The sequence below is a fragment of the Sminthopsis crassicaudata genome, chromosome 2 (genome assembly GCF_048593235.1).
Source record: "Sminthopsis crassicaudata isolate SCR6 chromosome 2, ASM4859323v1, whole genome shotgun sequence".
Taxonomy (NCBI): domain Eukaryota; kingdom Metazoa; phylum Chordata; class Mammalia; order Dasyuromorphia; family Dasyuridae; genus Sminthopsis; species Sminthopsis crassicaudata.
The window spans coordinates 122,165,671-122,184,674 of record NC_133618.1 but is presented as its reverse complement, the minus strand read 5'-3'; the positions used below and the strand labels follow the sequence as shown (position 1 = coordinate 122,184,674).

The window sequence follows — 19,004 nt, the reverse complement described above, 5'->3', positions numbered from 1 at the left end:
TGATAACTTTTTGGGCATAATTCCAGATTGCTCTCCAGAATGGCTGGATTCTTTCGCAACTCCACCAGCAATGTATTAGTGTCCCAATTTCCCCACATCCCCTCCAACATTCATCATTATTTGTTCCTGTCATCTTAGCCAATCTGACAGGTGTGTAGTGGTATCTCAGAGTGGTCTTAATTTGCATTTCTCTGATCAGTAGTGATTTGGAACACTCTTTCATGTGAGTGGATATAGTTTCAATTTCTTCCTCTGAGAATTGTCTGTTCATATCCTTTGACCATTTATCAATTGGAGAATGGTTCGGTTTCTTATAAATTATGGTCAGTTCTCTATATATTTTGGAAATGAGACCTTTGTCAGAACCTTTGTTTTTAAAAATATTTTCCCAATTTGTTACTTCCCTTCTAATCTTGTTTGCATTAGTATTATTTGTACAGAAACTTTTTAGTTTGATGTAATCAAAATCTTCTATTTTGTGATCAATAATGATCTCTAGTTCTCCTCTGGTCATAAATTCCTTCCTCCTCCACAAGTCTGAGAGGTAGATTATCCTCTGTTCCTCTAATCTATTTATTATCTCCCTCTTTATGCCTAAATCATGGACCCATTTTGATCTTATCTTGGTATATGGTGTTAAGTGTGGATCCATATCTAATTTCTGCCATACTAATTTCCAGTTTTCCCAACCATTCTATTATGTTTTTAAAAGTTGCAGAATTCTTCAGTGTGGGATACAGGATTTGAGTTTAGGACTCTTGATTCCAAGTCATAGGCTGGTTTCCATTTTATTATATTACATCTTAGTACTCACATCATCTATAATATAGATCCTGGCTTCCTTAACTCTGAGTTCTTTTCTCTCTTAGGATATACTTTTTTCCTTATTATCTCTCCTAAGTCTGTCAAATAGCAAATGCTATCTTTATTTTTTTAGGATAAGGACTGCTATACTTCCATATAATTAGCACCTAGTATGCTATATTTACATCGTAAGTGTCTGTGCCCTCAAAAACCAATTGCTAATTTTGATGATGATGATGTGGATTGATATATGAAATACTTCCTACTTGAATTTGTATGTCAGGTCTTTTTAATGTCTACTTGCAATTTCTATTTCGGTGGATAAAAAATATATTTGACTCAACTTGTCTTAATGCTGTCTATTGAATTCTCATAGACATATAATTCCATTTATTTCCCTAGATTTTGAAGAAATCATGCATTGAAATTTTGGCAGCTGAGCCTTCAAGCATATGTGCAGGAGGTAAGTTGAAAACAAGCTGCTATCTGGCCTTATACAATTTCCTTAATGGGATGTTAAATTTGATAATTGCATATTTAGGCTTTACTGTACTCTTTAGATCAATTGGCCATGACTGGCTTAAATCCTTATTAAAAAAACACCAAACTTATTAATATTTAGGCAGTCTAAGAATTGTACCTGTGTATTTTGCTGATTTTTTTGGCATTAAGAAGGAACTCCAAAGAATATAATGCCATCAAAAGATATCTAAAACTGGCAATGTAAACATGCCAAAAGCACCATTGGGGAATAAATTCAACTGGAGGTTGTGGCAATGAAGATGACTCCTTCATCAATTGAGTTCCCCATTTTACTTGATAAAATTACAGAATTTCAGTCTTTAAGTGGTCCATTTGTGATTTGTAAGGGTATTAGATGTTGGGTCTCTTCATTTGCATGGAAAGATCAGAAAATAATTGAGTTGTATACTTAGCAGAGAGCAGGTTTAGAGAACCTGACAGAATAGGATGCTTCCCTAAGACATTGTACCCTTTAATGATCAATGGTAGAACATCCAAGAGGACAACAAAGGCCTTAGAGTAAGTGTGAGCTGACCATGCATGCCTGTTTCCCATGTGTGAGACTCTAGGAGGCAATTTTAGTCTTTGCTCACTCTTCTCATTGGTATGTGTGTTCATGGGAGAATATATCCTAAATTTATTAAGGAGGAGGAGTATTTTATTATATACGTGCAAATAATACTATATGGATGCTATGTTAAATAAATAAATGAATGAAAAATTCATAAAATCATAGATGTAGAGCTATTTAGTCTAATTTCCTCATCTTATAAGAAGGAAACTGAGGTTCAGAGAGAGATTAAATGATTTGTTCAAGACTTCAATAAATGTGTGAATGGATGTTAAAGTCTTTCATAAAAACCTACTATGTGTTTGGTAATATTAATAACTAATCAATAAATAGACATTTATAAAGTACCTGCTACATAGCAGGCACTGTCCTAAATCAAGAGATTACAAAGAGTCAAAGATAGTTCCTGCCCTAAAAGAGATTATAATATAATAAAAATGAAATTTATTTTCCTACCTTATACATTGAATCTTAGTTAAGATTTCCTCAGTCAATATTTTTGTATCCCTTATCAATCTGCCATTTTCCTACTCCTCATAAATTAATAAGATTGAATACTGTATGTATAATTATGTTCACATAGTTCAATTAAAGTACAATTACATATTTATCCTTACAAGTTCAGTTTATTTTATTTTTAATTAATGGAAAAACAAGAATTTCCATAACATAGTGTAAAGATAAGATGATCACCTATAAAACTACAAATCTTTTGTGTACAGCTTGCTATTCATTTTAAATATGTAATAAAGTTAACATCTAAATTTCTTTTTGTTGTTTTTTTAATCTACTTTGATTCCTCTAATTTTGAGTGAGAGATTTTTATTTGTTGATTTTATTTTTGGTTTTTACTAACCAGAGCAAGATTTTGCTATGTTTGCAGTGAAAAAAAGAAGCACTATGGTAGAATGATTAGTGAGCTGGTCTTGGAGCCATGAAGTTCTGTGTTCGAATTCTGCCTCCTACATACACTGTGTTACTTTCTTAATATATATTCTCTGAAGTTCCAAAGTAACTCTTTAAGACACTAAAGGTGGTGCTCACCTAGACTGGTAAAAATTTTCCTCAGCTGAAAATTCTCCACATTGATGAAAACCCAGATTCAATCCTAATCATTAAAATCAATAAAAATTAAAATAAAAACCACCATCCTGGGTGGATATCTAGAAATGGCAAGGAAATTCCCAAGGATTTCTGTCATTTTGAAAAGTTAAAAATAGGAAGAACACTGGTATATTTTCAGATTTTAGTTAAGAACATTATCCCCTCTTGATTATCCCTTCTTGATTTTCCCACCTCGAAGGAAACAAAAATGAAAACTAAATTCTATTATTTGATTTATTGATAGAAAACATACTTAAATGGACCTCAGTGCTCATCGTGAGTTGTTGTTTTTCCCCATCCTTTCAGACCCACAAATCTTTTATGCTTTCTCATTTTATCCATGTCTTTCCACAAATTCCCCACAAAGAATTTAAAGCAAAGTAGAATAATAGATAGAATAGTATACATGGTATCAGGAAGAGCTATGCTTAAATCTTACCTCACATATTGACATGACCCTGGGCAAGTCACTTGAATACTCTAAATCCTCAGTTTCCTCATTTGTAAAATGAAGGGATTGGACTCAATGGTCATGTAATGTATTACTAAACTATGATGGGAGAGATTACCATGAAGGCACATCCTTCAATAATCCATAATTACTTCCCTATTGTGATGAGCATCAGAAGACTTTAATGGAAGAATAAGAAACATACAAATTATGACTGAAGTAATACATGCTTTCTAGTCAAAGTTATTTTCCAAATGAATCCTCTTTCTTTATAGATGAGGTGGAGGAGGTTCCTTTGAGATTTCATCTCAATTTGGGGTAATGACTTTTAGAATAATAGGAAGAGCCAGATGAAATAAAGTCTCCTTATTAAACAACAAAATACATAATATTCAGTGATTATTTATTCAAAAGAATATGCTAAGTACCAAAAGAATAAAAGTGGTTCTCAGAATTATGAACAAGTAGATCATTAAAATCCAGTCTTCAGAGACAGTTATTATTCCTACAGGGTGACTCCAGTATATGATTTTATGGCTTTTTATACATAGTGAATTCTGGTTAACATAAAATTGCCAAATACACTTGGCCCAATTTAACAGTTTTCAAGGAATTACAATACTATTGTGGGAAATTAATCAGGAGAGTTCTGGCAATTAATCTAATGAGCTTGCAGAGTAGAAATTCTTTAGTTGGGACTTAATTGGGAAGATAATTTTGGGATAACATGTAAAAAGCTGAATGCTGTTATTAAAATGAATTCATAGAAAACATACTTAGATGGACCTGGGAGCTTGTAAAATGCTTTGCAAAACTAAAAGCACTTTATAAATGCTAATATAATATAAAATATAAATAATAATATAAATGATGATAATGATGATGATGATGATGATATCTCTTTAGAGGTTAGAATACCCTACAGCACATAGTTCACAATTCTAGAGATGTTTGATTAGAATCAGTGTCTGAGGCTGCTGCTAAGAAGAAATGGCACCTGTTTGCATCTCCTAGAAGATGGCCTTCACTGATAATGATTACCTTAAAAATGAATATGTTGGTATAAAGTCTTTGGCCTATAAAAGGAATTTTAATTAAGGTATTTAGGGATTTTTTTCACCTTTTTTCTGACTTTCTTCAGGCATGGTTCCAAAGAATAAAGTGTGGGGTGGAGTGTGTGTGTGTGTGTGTGTGTGTGTGTGTGTGTGTGTGTGTGTGTGTGTGAAAGAAAGAGAGAGAGATAGACAGAGAGAGAGACAGAGACAGACACACACACACAAAGCGGGAGAAAGAGATACAGAGATAGACAGACAGATAGACAAAGAGACAGAGACAAAGAGAGATAGATAGACAAAGAGAGAGAGGCATATAGACAAAAAGACAGCGAGAGAGAGAGAGAGAGAGAGAGAGAGAGAGAGAGAGAGAGAGAGAGCAGAGAGAGAGACAGACAGAGAGAGAGAGACAGAGACAGAGACAAAGAGAGACAGAGACAGAGACAAAGAGAGAGAGAGAGAGAGAGAGAGAGAGAGACAGAGAGAGAGAGAGAGAGAGACAGAGAGACAGAGAGAGAAAGGAAAGAAGAAAGAGGGGAGAAGGAGGGAGAGGGAGAGAAAATAAGAGGGGAGTCATTCTTCTGTTATTTTCTCTATGGTAAGTTATATGTGTTTACTTGTGTCCCAGGCCACATGGGTAAACACATGTATCTCACTATGTAACTTCTGAAAGGCAGCTGTCAAGTTTTACTCACAGGGTGGAACGTATGATTGAAAAACCTTCCTCCCAACACATTCACATTTACACACACACACCTCCATCAGAAAGAACCCCCCCCATATCCTAGAAATTACCTCTTAATGCTGGAGCTTCAGACATGTGGCAGATAAGTGAGGTGCCTATTTTGAGGTAGGATGTCTTCTCAGAACTTGCTAACTTACACCATGTAGGCAGTTACTGACTTTATGTACCTTTATGTAAAGCTAGCCCTAATGATAGCTTGCTTTGCTTATTTAAACACATCTTTACCACTAACCATTGTCAAATTATCTTGCTTCCTTATGTCGCAGACATGCTTTCAAGTTCATAATCCAACAATTTGCAGATTCCTCTTGGTAACCACTAGAACCTATTCATTGTTAATTCAAGCTCTTATTCTACTTCCAGCATTGCCTTGCAGAGAAAGGCCATTTTATCTACTCTTCAGGAAATTTCTTCCTTTTCCCGGTGCATCATTTCCTCTGGTCCCCAGCCAGCAAGGCCCAAACTTTAATAGTTCATAGCATACTAGGTAAGTGTTCAGGAAGAATGCCAAACTATGCAAGAAAAATGAATGAATCAAGACCGAAATCTACCATCTGCTTTCCATTTGGGAGCTTGGTTCTTCAGATATAAAAGCAAGCTATAATTAGCTCCTCACATGTTCTTTTTAACAATCGTCCTGTTAGTCACTTGTTGTTGAGTTTCCTCTTCTTTGTCAGAAGTCTAAGTGATCAAATAGAAGATTGATTCTTTCTTTACCCAATAGGGACTTAGATACATAAATCACAGATATGTACTCATCTCCCAGTCATGGAAGGTTGGTTTTTATTTTCATTGTTCTTTACAGTTCTCATATCTGACAGCTGATCTAAATTAATTATTTTTGTCTTTGTAACTCCCTTTTACCCACTTTAAAATGCTTCCATTTGTGAGGGGTAGAAGTTGTAGAGGAAAAAGTGCAGTAAGTCTTAGAAGAATAAATCCCATATCCAGAAGGAAAAAATTCTGGGAGATTAAATAAAATGTCAAGTAATAAGGTAAAAATGGAGAATTGTGCAATGGAGAATACAATGAATCTGAAACCTAAAGATATGTGTTCAAATTCCAGCTCTGTCACAAGCTGTCTATGTAAGTCTAGATCACAGAACTTCATTTTCTTCACTGGTATGTGATAGGACTGGAATGGATGATTGCCAATTCAGTTACAACTCCTGCTCCTTAATTTTATAATTATTTATAGTCAGTCAATAAACATGTATTAAGCACCTTCTATATTCAAGGCACTAGACTAAGCACTCCATATTCACAATTCTATGGCACCACATGTTTTATTAGTATCTGATTTGACCAAGGCCAGATTAACACTGATACTTATAGTTTTACATGTGAAATACAGCCTTTGGACTATCATGATGTATGGAAAATGGAACCCTTAACTCCTATGACTCTGATATTTCAAGAATCTGGTATTTTATTGGGTGTTTCCCATCTTTATGTGTATCTCGGTACGACTGCTTAGTAGACAACTTTTAATGATCTGATTTGGCAAAAAACATCACTTGGTGGTCTGAGCTGTGATGGTCAGCTTTTCTCTACTTAGCTGCGCTTGTCCATGGCTGAAATATAGTTTACTCCTAAGCCATATCAAACCCTTTCCAGCTTAGGAGGATCTATTAGATCCATAGAGACTAGATCCATAGTTCACCTGTCTAAGACTTTGAGGTCCAACTCTATACTCCAACCAGGCATCAGAAATTAATTTCACCAGATGAAATTTTTATGAGAACACTTATTTATTTAAATAAATCTGTCTTTTTAAAAGCTAATTGTTATAAAAAGAACTCTCTCTTTATCTCCTTTCACTTACCCCCATTTCTCAATTTGCTACATTAGAACTAAGTAAACACCAGAGTAGGTCTATCCTTATGTGTATATTTGGAAAGATAACTCAGTACCCTTATTAATGTTAAGGCAGTAGATCTGTTATTTATTCATAAAAAGAACTTCCATATAAGGAAAGTCTACACCTACCAGTTTAAATAAGTACCTTCTCTGCAAGTTATTGTCTTAAAGAACTACCTAGAATTTTAAGGGATAAATGATTTGTCCAAGGTAACATAGCCAGTATGCGTCAGAGGAAAAATTTGAATCCAGATCTTCTTGACTTCAAGGTCAGTTTTCTATCAACTGGTACCAAATAAATATGACTCCTTTGCTCCATTTTTGCTTGTTAGTTTATCATTCAATTTCAAGATTAATATAAGTTTCTGAAATATGATCAGGGCTGTCAAAATTGAAATATGACCAAAGCTGCCAAAACAGATGTTTATATTTTGATCTGCTTGAAAACCCCTGACATGATTGGTAAGCCCAGTGCAGTCAGAGGAAGAACTTCTGTTTCTGCTTTTGTGTATCTTATAATGCAATATTTATATAGACACTTTATGATCCAGGGATTTAAGATTTTCCATAGTTTTCACATGATAGAGTTCTATACTCTATCCTCCATAAGTCACCAAGACAAGACACAGCCAGCAGGAAAGTAGGTCTACTTTATAGGATATTCTGCAATTGATCTGATAAGGCTGGAACAAGATGTTACTGAATTGGGTTTGGAGCTTAGCCTGGATTCCAAGATGAATATGTTCTCCTCACAGTCTAGTGCGATGGTCTTTGGGGAAATGAGATAAATGGTCTGATCATAGACCAGTGGAGGAAAAGAATCTTTGAATCAGCAAAAACAACACATGCAATCTACATTTTAAAAGGTAGATTGCAAGCTTAGCAACAAAACCTAGTTCTTTCTCTGACATGTGGCTCTTACGTATCTCTGGTATTCAAAATGGAGATCAAAATATATAATGTCTATTTTAACTAAATAGACATATGTGGAAATAATGTGGAAATTTATGAGGTTGGTTTGGGAAAAGAAAAAAAAAAAAGAAAAATTTGTTTTGGAGTTAGGAGATCTGGGGTTTAAATCCCAGAACTGGTACACGGAACTCTACCTAGTTTATTGCCTCTTATTTCCTAATAGTTTGAAGAGGAAGAATGCAACTAAGCTCTTGTTTTTCTGTATTATTCTTAAAGGTTTTATTGATACTTGCTGTTTTTGATACCAGAGGTACTTTCCTACTACATGGGTATGTCCCACTTACTTTCATCCCTAATCTCCCTTGTTACAAACAGAAGTTTTTAAATAAGACAAAAAACAGAAAACAGACCTGACAATATAATTTTAGAGTTAGCTGCCTTTTCAACCTTTTTGTTCTATATACCTAATTTTAGTCATTGTGTACATCTTCAGCTAGTTCTGATTATTTTTACCTATATAAATTCGTACAATTTTCCCCATAGTCTCTGAATTGTTCATCTTTGTCCTTTGATGGTGAAATAATATTTGTTACAATAATTTCCTTAACTATAGATACCTCCTTTCTTTCATTGGCTTTTTTTTTTTTGCTACCACAAAAATTTGGCTGTGTTTGTCAAACCAGATTTCCACTTTAATTACATCTAGAGGCAAAAAATAAAGGTAGTTCTTTCAGCTTATTTTCAAAAAGCTTAAATATGCTTAGAGAGATGGCACAGTGGATCGAGCCTGAGTCTGAAGTAAGGAGGACTCATTTTCCTGAATTCACTTCTGGCTTTGGACACATACTAGTTGTGTGACCCTGAACAAGTCACTTCAGTACCTTTGTCTCAGTTTCCTCATATATCAAATGAGCTGGAGAAGTAAATAGTAAATTATTCCAGAATCATTCCCAAGAAAACTGCAGATGAGGTTACAAAGAGTTAGACATGGCTGAAATGACTAAACAACAACATCATGGGACAAAAATAAAGGTAGTTATATGAATTTATTTTTAAAAAATTAAATTCATCCAGGGACTATACCAGGAGTTCTAACATTTGCCACAAGAGAATAGAACAGATTGTTTTTTTGAGCTGTAAAAGCACTTAGGGATCCTCTAATCCAGACCACTATTGAAACTTGAGGAGATGGGTCCAGAAAATTTTGTAAATTGCCCAACAACTCCCAATTGAGGTTATTGAGAAGTCTGCTTCTTTTTTTATCAGTAGTATGCCAAGCTGCATATTCCCCCCAAATCTAACTTTTGCATAAATTATAAAACTGAGAAAGATAAATATGACCATATGTTGCCAGAAAACTTGTTCTAATATCTCTACACAGAAATACCAATTAGTAATTGCAATAGCTGAGATATTGTTTCCAATCTTGTTGTGTGGTCATTTGTTAACTCAAGAAGGATTTTATTCTTCATTAATTTATTCATCCATCCATTTATTCATTGTTTCAACAAGCATATGAGAGGAAGTATGCCCTAGTGGAAAGAAAAATAGACTTGAATTCAGAGAATCTGGATTAGAATTTCTACTTTTGTTATTTATTATCTGTGTCATCTTAGAAAAATAATTTAATCTTTCTGGTCTCATCTATAAAATAAGGAAGGGGATCTTAATTGTCTCTTTAGATTCCTATTACTAGTTCCAAGTCCTATGATTTGTAGTATTATGCTTTATGACTATTGTTAACACATTGGGAATTGCAATATTGCTACACTTTTGAAAATAAAACATTAATACAGGTCTTAATAAAAAGCCTTCAACCTACAATGGGGCTTTAAATTTAAAGGGCAGTTGAAAGGGAATTGTTCCAAATTTGGAAAAAATTACTTAATAATTCATTAATTCTAGATAACTTTTATTTTTATAAATAATTATTGCTCTGTCAAAATTTGCTAGAGTACAAAGTAATTAAAGACTTCTTATTTTACGAGAAGTATAAATTTTATTCTAAGTATTTATAATATAATATATATTTTAATATAAATTTATTTTATGTTTATATAAATATTATATGCTATTATATTTAAAATGTAACATAAAATAGTTTAAATATTATTTATTCTATTTATATTTTTAATTCTGAAAGTATAAAGTTTGTCTTTACTGAGTGAAAGCTGCATAAAATAGGAGACTAAATGCCCATGTTTGATCATTAGAAATATCTTGTCACATTGTTTGCTAAGCCTGTTCATTATGGTGATGAATAAAGCTAAATAAATGTTCAAAATTGACTATCTACTTTATATCCAGTGTGGTCTCAGGTGCTATGGGAGAGAGAAAAGAGATAATTCCCATGAAATTTATGGAATAGCTTGGCCAAATGAGACACAATTAAAATTAATACAAGACAATACATAATTAACTGTGCTTAGCACCTTAGACTTGATTTTAACTTCTGGCTTTATCTGTGTGACTTGGAGTAGGTCTCTGGGTCTGTTTCCTTTTCCGTACCATGAATGTGCTGACCCAGTTACCTTTTGATTTATTCACTTGATTAGCTCTTTAGGTCCTTGGGTTCAGGATTCAAGAATTTTATAATTAACATGCTATAATTACCATTACTAAGATTATTAAAGATATTAGGATGATAGCAGTCAAAGGTATATGATGAAAATCAGACAGCCTCCTATGCTTAATAATTCCTCATGCAAATGTATCTGGTCCTGATAGCAATAATCTACAGTCTCACTAAGTTAGGAGAGACCTTACTCCTGCCTTTCAATTACTTTGATCAGCACTAAAGTTTTGAGTACCATGTCAACTACAATCAAAAACAAAAGGAACCAAATAATATCATAAAGAAAATCAAGCTATGTCTCGTAAGTACCCTTTCAGTCTGGCAATGTGGCTTATTACAGATCCTAGAGACCCCATCTCATCTATTATAGCCTCATTTCCTATATAGTTAAATTTTTACCACATAAATACTTTCTATCTGTGCAATCATGACTTATAACATTTTCCATCTTTGTAAGCTAAAAGAAGACATTGGTCAATATTCCATAATCCCCCCTTGATCCTTCCTGTGGATGCCCATTTCTCTGAGCACTTACAACTACAATAAATCTCCAGTTACAGGATTGTGTCCCTGCCTTAAAGCACAAAAAATACATCAATAGACCATGGTTTTAGTTATTAAAATTCCTAGAATTGTAAGTTTTGAAAAATAAATTTGTCAGTAAGTCTCAACCAACATACTAGTCTTATTATATGATCTTACAAATGATATGAAGGAAAATTAGTTTTAGATCTTTACCATGATCGCCGAATAGAGGCTGGCTACTTTGTTTTATGTTTTCTGCACTATATTTCTTTACTTTGATTTCTTTCTGTGGCTAATATGAAAACATCTTATTTCATTGACTTAGATACATAAGTGTCCTTTGGAAATGGCATTTTTTCCAGTACCCACCAATTCTGGAAGCCAATGTGGGCTACACTGTTGATCTGGGACTGAAAGCTGTCAAGTATTTCAGATATAAGATTTGCAATTTCTAAACAATGTCTATAGCTAGTTCAATTCAGCCACCTCTACTCTTAGGAACAATCTTCTAACCATTTCATATGATTGACTGTTTGTATAGATCTCAAAGCTATCAAATTATGTTAGAGGATAGGAATAATAGGTAGTTGGGCAACTGAAAACTCATGACCCCATGAGACATCAAGAAACAATGACAAAAATCAAAAGAATTAAAAATAGAAAAAAAAAGAAATATCTCATTGGAAAAAAACCAACTTACCTGGAAAATAGATTGAAGAGAAATAATTTAAGGATTGTTAGACTATATGATGGCCATGATGAAAAAAAGTCTAGATAATATTTTAAGAAATTATCAAGGAAAAATTCCTTGATAAATGAGAATCAAAGGAGACATTGAAAGAATCCACCAATCACCTCTTAAAAGAATTCTCACAATCTTCTTTGAGTTTTATAGCCAGATTTCAGAGCTCCTATTTTAAGGAGAGAATATTGCAAGAAGCTAGAAACAATTCAGGCATAGTCAGGTTCATACAAGATCTAGGAGCTTCCACTTTACAGGATGATAAAGTTTGGAAAGTGATATTCTAGAAAACAAAGGATCTAGGATTACAAATACAGCAAAACTGAATATAAGTCTTTGGAGGAAAATGGATACTTAATTAAACAGAGGACTTCCAAGCATTGTTGATGAAAAGGGCAGAGCTGAACAGATAATTTGATGTTGAAATATCAGACTTAAGAGAAGCATAAAAAGTAAACATGAAAGAGAAACCATAAGGGACTCAATAAGGTTAAGCTATTTACATTACTACATGGAAAATCATACTTGTAACTCCTAAAAAGTTTATCATTATTTGCCAATTAGAATACATAGGTGTGAAATAACTACAATGGGATAATTTTTAAAAATGAAGGGGTAAGAAAAAGGGATTCACTAAGTAAAGGGGAAAGGGAGAGGAAGAAAGGGAAAATTTCCTCACATAAAAGAGATGCAAAAGAAAGAGGTTTTATAGTGGCAGAGGAAGTGATGGGGGAGGGAGCAACACTTGAACCTTACTTTCAGCAGAACTGACTCAGAGGGAATAGTATACTTATTCTGTTAAGTATAGAAATCTATCTTACCCTACAGGGAAATAGGATGGAAAGAGGATAAGAAAAGATAGGGATGGGAGGGAAATGGGGATGCTGATAAAAGGGAGAGCAGATTAAAGAAGGCAGTGGTCAGAATCAGACCAGACTTTTGAAAAAGAATAGGATGGGGGAAGCTAGATGGTACAATAGACGGAGCACCAACCTTGGAGTTAGGAGGACCTGAGTTTAAATCCAGTTTTAGACATTTAATGTTTATTAGTTGTGTAACTTAGCAAATCACTTAAACCCAATTGCCTTGTAAAGAAAGTGGGGTATAAAGTAAAAATAGGGAAAGAAAGCGAAGAATAAACAGAGAGAAAATAGTATGGAGGAAAATATAGTTGATAATCATAATTGTGGATGTGAATTAGATAATCTCATCTACAAAGTGAAAGAGATAGAAAAATGGATTAAAACTAAGAATATGTTGTTTACAAAAAAAGACCATTTGAATGAGAGACAGAGTATAAATAAAAGGCTAAATCAGAATATGTGTGTGTGTATGTGTGTGTGTGTGTGTGTGTGTGTGTGTGTACAAATTGGCATAGCAATCAAATTCCTAAAGTAAAAGTTAAATGAATTATAGGAGGAAATAGAAAGAAAAAATATATTAGGGGAATCTCAACTAGTTCTCTCTTAGAACTAAACAAATCTAACCTGAAAATAAAAAAGAAAGAAGTAAAAGCTGTGAATAGAATTTTGGAAAAGTTAGTTATGCTAGATCTCTAGAGAAAACTGAATGATAATATAAAGGAATTATATTTTTCTCTGTAGCATATAGAACCTTCACAAAAGTTGACCACAATTAGGGCATAAAAGCCTTACCAAATGCAAAAGATCAGAAATTCTAAATACATTCTATTCAGACCATAATACAATAAAATTACATTCAATAAAGGGTTATAAAAATTTATGAAAAGTGAAAATTTATTAGAAATTAAATAGTCTAATACTAAAGAAAGAATGGATCAAAGAATAAATCATACAATCAATAATTTCATTAAAGAGAAAAACAACAATGTGATGACATACCAAAATTTATGAGATGCAGCCAAAACAATACTTGGAAAAAATTATCTCTAAATGCTAATATCACTAAAATAGAAAAAGAACAGAACAATTAAGTGGTCATGCAATTTTAAAAAACAAAAAAGGAACAGACTTAAAACCTCTAATCAAATACCAAATTGAAAATCTTGAGAAAATCAAAGGAGAGATAATAAAATTGAAAGCAAGAAAAACATTGAATTAACAAATACATCTAGGACCTATTTTTGTGTAATAAAAAACAATAAAATTGATGAACCATTGATTACTTATTTAAAAAAAAAGAGAAAGAAAAAAGCCAATTACCAATGTTAAAAAAGAAAAAAAACCTGTTAATTCACCACCAATGAAGATGAAATTAAAGCAATTTTAGGAGCTATTTCACTTATTTATATGCCAATGAATCTGACAGCCTAATTGAAATACATGAATATTTACAAAAACATGAAGTGCATGGATTTGCAGAAGAGGAAATAGGAAGCTTACATAACTATTTTAGAAAAAGAAGTTAACTGTCATAAATGAATTTTTTCAGAATAAATCTCGAGAACCAAATGGATTTACATGTGAATTCTATTAAATATTTAAAGAACAATTAGTCACAATACTATGTAAAAAAATAAGCAAAGGAGTTCTACCAAATTCTTGTTATGATACAATTGCGATGCTGATACTTAAACCAGGAAGAACAAAAATGCAGAAAGAAAAGTATAGACCAATTTTCCTAATGAATATAGATGCAAAAATTTTAAATAAAATTCTAGCAAGGAGAGTGCAGCAATATATCACAAAGATCATAAACTATGACCATGTGGGATCTATACCAGGCATGCAAAATTTGCTCAATATCAACTAACTATCACACCATTGAACATATCAATAACAAAACTAAGAGAAATCATATGACTACCTTAATAGATAAATAAAAAAAATTTTTTGAGAAAATATAACATTCAATTTTATTTTAAAAACACATTGGGGGAGCACTGGCCTTGGACATAGAAAAACCTATGTTCAAATCTAGCCTCAAACACTTGATACTTATTAGTTGTGTAACCCTGGACAAGTCACTTAATCCTGATTGCCTTGCCAAAAAAAAATCACTAGAAAGAATAGGAAAAAATGATGAGTAGGGTCTATTTAAAACTATAAGCATGCCTTATTTGTATTGGGGATAAACTAGAGGTCTTCCCAATAAAATTTGGGATGAAGCAAAGATGCCCATTATCACTATTATTATTCAATATTGTATCAGAAATGCTAGCTATAGCAATAAGATCAGAAAAGAAATTGAAATAACCAGTGAGGAAATAAAACTATCATTCTTTGCAAGTGATATTATGTTATACTTAAAGAATCCTGGAACACAGACTGAAAAAACTAGTTGAAATCACAACTTCAGTAAATTTTCAGGATATAAAGGAAATCCATATAAAATATCAGTATTCCCACATATTACCAACAGAGTCCAAAAGGAAGAGACAGAAAGAAAATTTTTATTTAAAATAACTGCAAACAATATAAAATACTTGGGATCTACCTACCAGGACAAAACAATATATTTTTCATATAAATAAAGTTATGTTAATTACTCATGGATAGGTTGAACCAATATAATAAAAATGAAAATTCTACCTAAATGAGTTTTCTCTTTCAGTGCTATGTCAACCAAACTACCAAAATTATTTAATAGACCTTGAACATATATGAACAAATTTCATCTGGAAAAATAAAAGATCAAGAATATCAAGAGAATTAATAAAAATGTGAAGGAAGGCCAGTCGGTCCAGTTTTATTGTTAGCTAAAGTGTTAGCAGCCAGATTTTTTTTTAAGTTAATACTGGTGTTATATCTAAGAGGACTGTTTCTTCTAGTCTATTCCAGGGATTTCTGCTCAAAAATTTCTATGCAACACTGGAGAATAAGAAATGGTTTTAGAATGCTCACATCTCAGCAAGATGCTCAGTCAATTCAGGAGTGTGGGGAGAAAATAATCAAAGTTGATAGCATTTTTGGTCTTTCTATCTTTATCTATCTATCTATGAGTGACTTGGGGTGATATGGCTGATTATATTTTCACATCCCATGGTGGGACCATAACTAATTGAACACATATTTAGTATTAAGGGGTTTCCCTTGGTCTGAGGATATTGGGCTTATTTGTCTATACAGGAGAAGAATGTGGTTGATAAAAATAGAGATAGCTGTTGTAACTATGTTGCATAGAACCATGAAGCTGTACCTGAGTAGGGATCCACAATTATTGGGCCCATCGTTTTTCACACTTCTTAGTAGGGGGCCATTGTAATCTACCTGCCAATCTCACATGACCTGAGATTCTCTGGATATTTGGCAATCTGGCTTTGAAGGCAAGATTCTACTGCTTGGCACTGAGGGTAGGCAGCAAAGGCTGACAGCTTTGTCTTGAGTCAGGCAAATTGTGGGGTCACCCATGCAGAGAATATATTATCCTCCATAACTTGAGTGAATATTGACCCACTTTGAAACTATTAACAATATGGCAAAGGCATTTGCTCTCACATTTTCCTGTGTTAATGAGCAATAGGTTAATGTAGTCCCCTCTGACAAGAACTCTCTTGGCTGCTACTTCTAAGTTTAGCCATTGATCCTGGTCCAATAAAGGTGACTTCTTGATCGTTCAGTCCTAGATCTTCAATGTTCCCAAACCACTCAGAGTCCCATAACTACGACTCATGAGTTTGTGTACATTATTATCGTGGCTTATCCTGGCCTTGGATGGTATATTCAAAGAAAAACTAAATTTCATGGAATTCTGCCCACTAAGATGGAGAGCTAGGCTCCTGATCTATATTAGTTTCTTTGTAAAACTGCTGCTTTTCAATGCCAGATTTATTTTTCCTACTTTGCTGATTTGTTGTTGAATCAGGTCTATTGTTGATTGTAGGGGAATTTAATTTCAAATCATGGAAGAAGGATATGCTGGTGAATGTTTAACAACCAGCTCTCTGCAAAAGATTATACCCACAAGACAGTGTCAAGTTTAATTTTCATTATTTTTCATCATTTTTTTCAAGATACACAAAAATAAACCAAGTACTAGTTTTTTAGTGTTTGTCAGTTTCTGAGGTACATTTCTTACCTTGAAAATGTATCAGTTGGGGCAGCAAGGTGTGCAGTGGCTAGAGCACAGCCTTGAAGTCAGAAGGACCTGAGTTCAAATCTAGTTTCAGGCACTTAAGACTTCCAGCTGTGTGACCCTGGGCAAGTAGCTTAACCCCAATTGCCTCAGCAAAAAAAAAAAAGAAAAAAAAAAGAAAAGAAAATGTATCAATTGGCCAACATAAACCAGCAGGACCAGGGACCTCTACAAAAAAGGACTCATCTATGGTGGATGTTCTGTAATGTACTTATCTCCCTGAGACTAGCCTGACCCTTTCTTAAATGTAACACTTCCATTTTACTGTGGAGGGCTTTTGTTTATATCCTATCTTTTTGGAGTTGACTTGCATAACTTTCCCTAAAATAGGGATTTCAGGTTAGATAACAATTAAGTACATTTTTCAAAGACTTTTCCATATTGTTGCTGAGTTAAATTTCCTATGGTAACTAAGGCCCAGCAACATACCTGTATTTTTCTCACTAAGGTTGTGTATCCTGTCCCTCTTTCAGGAAATTTCTATTTCCAAAATCCCACCTCCCCCCCACCTAGCTTATTTTTTTCTTAGTCAAATCTCATGGAATTTTGCTCACTGAAATGACTGGCTAGGACCTAATCTACTGTGATCTCTGCATAGGGTATTTGTAGAGCTGGTGCTTTCCAAGGTCAGATTTTTTTTTTTTATCTTGCTGATCTCGATGAAATAGGCCACTGGCTAATTTTTGAGTAGGTAAGGGGAGAGAGGTAACATTTTTCAAAAGGTAAAACAGGGGTGTGCTGGTAAATGACTCTTCCATCTCCAGAATCAAGGGCCTAAGTGGGTTATAAAAGAAATCATCGGTCTATATGATTTAAAGATTCTTCTAGCCATGCAAGGTGCTAGTTTACCTAGGAATTCTATCTCCTCTAATCATTTTGTAACTTTATTTTCTATATTGTTAAATTTCCACCACTCCATAGCCCTAATGATTTAATTCTATCTCTGTATTTAGGACTTAGCTGCTTTCCTAGATAGCAGTCTGGGTTAGTGGGAGAGCAAAGCCAGGTCCTTCAATACCTAAAATGTAAATCCATTGAATGCCTAGTGAATAGGTCACCTGAGGCTAACAGGAGAGTAATTTTGCTGTTGAGATCATAAAAAAGTGACAGGGGCAGTATTTTAAAGCCAGGTCTTCCTGAGCAACAATCTTTTCCAGTGCAACAGTCCTTCACACCACACGTTGCCTAGATACATGAAAGATTAAAGGTCGGGAAATTATAATATTTGTTTTCTAACCCAAAATAATTTGATTATTTGAATAATCTTTATTAATTATTTTTATATTTGATTAACTAATTAATATTTTGATAGTTCCTTAATTTATTATTTAATATTTGATTAATTTTTTATTATTTTGGCAAAGCTATAGCAAAGATAAAAGAAAAATCTGGCATACTTTGATGCATCTCAAGACAAGGTGCCAAAAGGTGTTTAATTTTTTTGATATTCAATAACTCATCTAAGCAATAATGATTTTCATTTCAGAATCATTTCAAGTTGTTGTGAGAGGAAATGGATTTCGTCATGCCCGCAATGTGGACAGAGTACTCTGCAGCTTCAAGATCAATGATTCTGTCACACTCAGTAAGTCATACAGCCACTTCTCATTTTCCATTAGAATTTCATGTGAAAGAAGCACATTATTTTCTCTCCATCCCTAAACACAGACATATAAGAACCTGTCATTAAAGGCCTCCGGAAGAAACTCTTGGGAGTTTGAGCAGCAGTTTATTTCATGTAACATCAAACTATTTCTCTGCAATGTTTAATTTGAATCGGCTGGATTTTACAGAAGTTTAAGTTTCCTCTTTTCATTGTATAGTTTAATTTAACAAATATTTGTTGAATGCCTTATTGAATATACAAGCTTTGTATGCTTAGCACTGAGACAACAGTCTCAGTGGACACAAGAGTGGAACTTTCAAGAAACATGGCATGCAAACCTGTAAGTATAATGCAAAAGTTTCCAAGCCAAGTGCTTTACAATGATGAGATGAAGAGTCCATTTTCAGCCAAGAGGATAATAGAAGGCAAAAATTTTGAGACTCTTGAAAGGTGATATTGAAAATGAATTAGTTTGCTATT

General features: G+C 33.5%; 1 protein-coding gene across 1 annotated transcript in view; it reads left to right on the top strand.

The window, feature by feature from the left end:
• The window catches only part of ANTXR1 (ANTXR cell adhesion molecule 1), a 288,623-nt gene that overhangs the window by 95,390 nt on the left and 174,229 nt on the right, over positions 1-19,004 (top strand). Inside the window, exons 9-10 of the mRNA XM_074287148.1 lie at positions 1,207-1,267; positions 18,405-18,503. Coding sequence (XP_074143249.1) covers positions 1,207-1,267; positions 18,405-18,503 — 160 coding nt within the window. The remainder of the gene's footprint in view (positions 1-1,206; positions 1,268-18,404; positions 18,504-19,004) is intronic.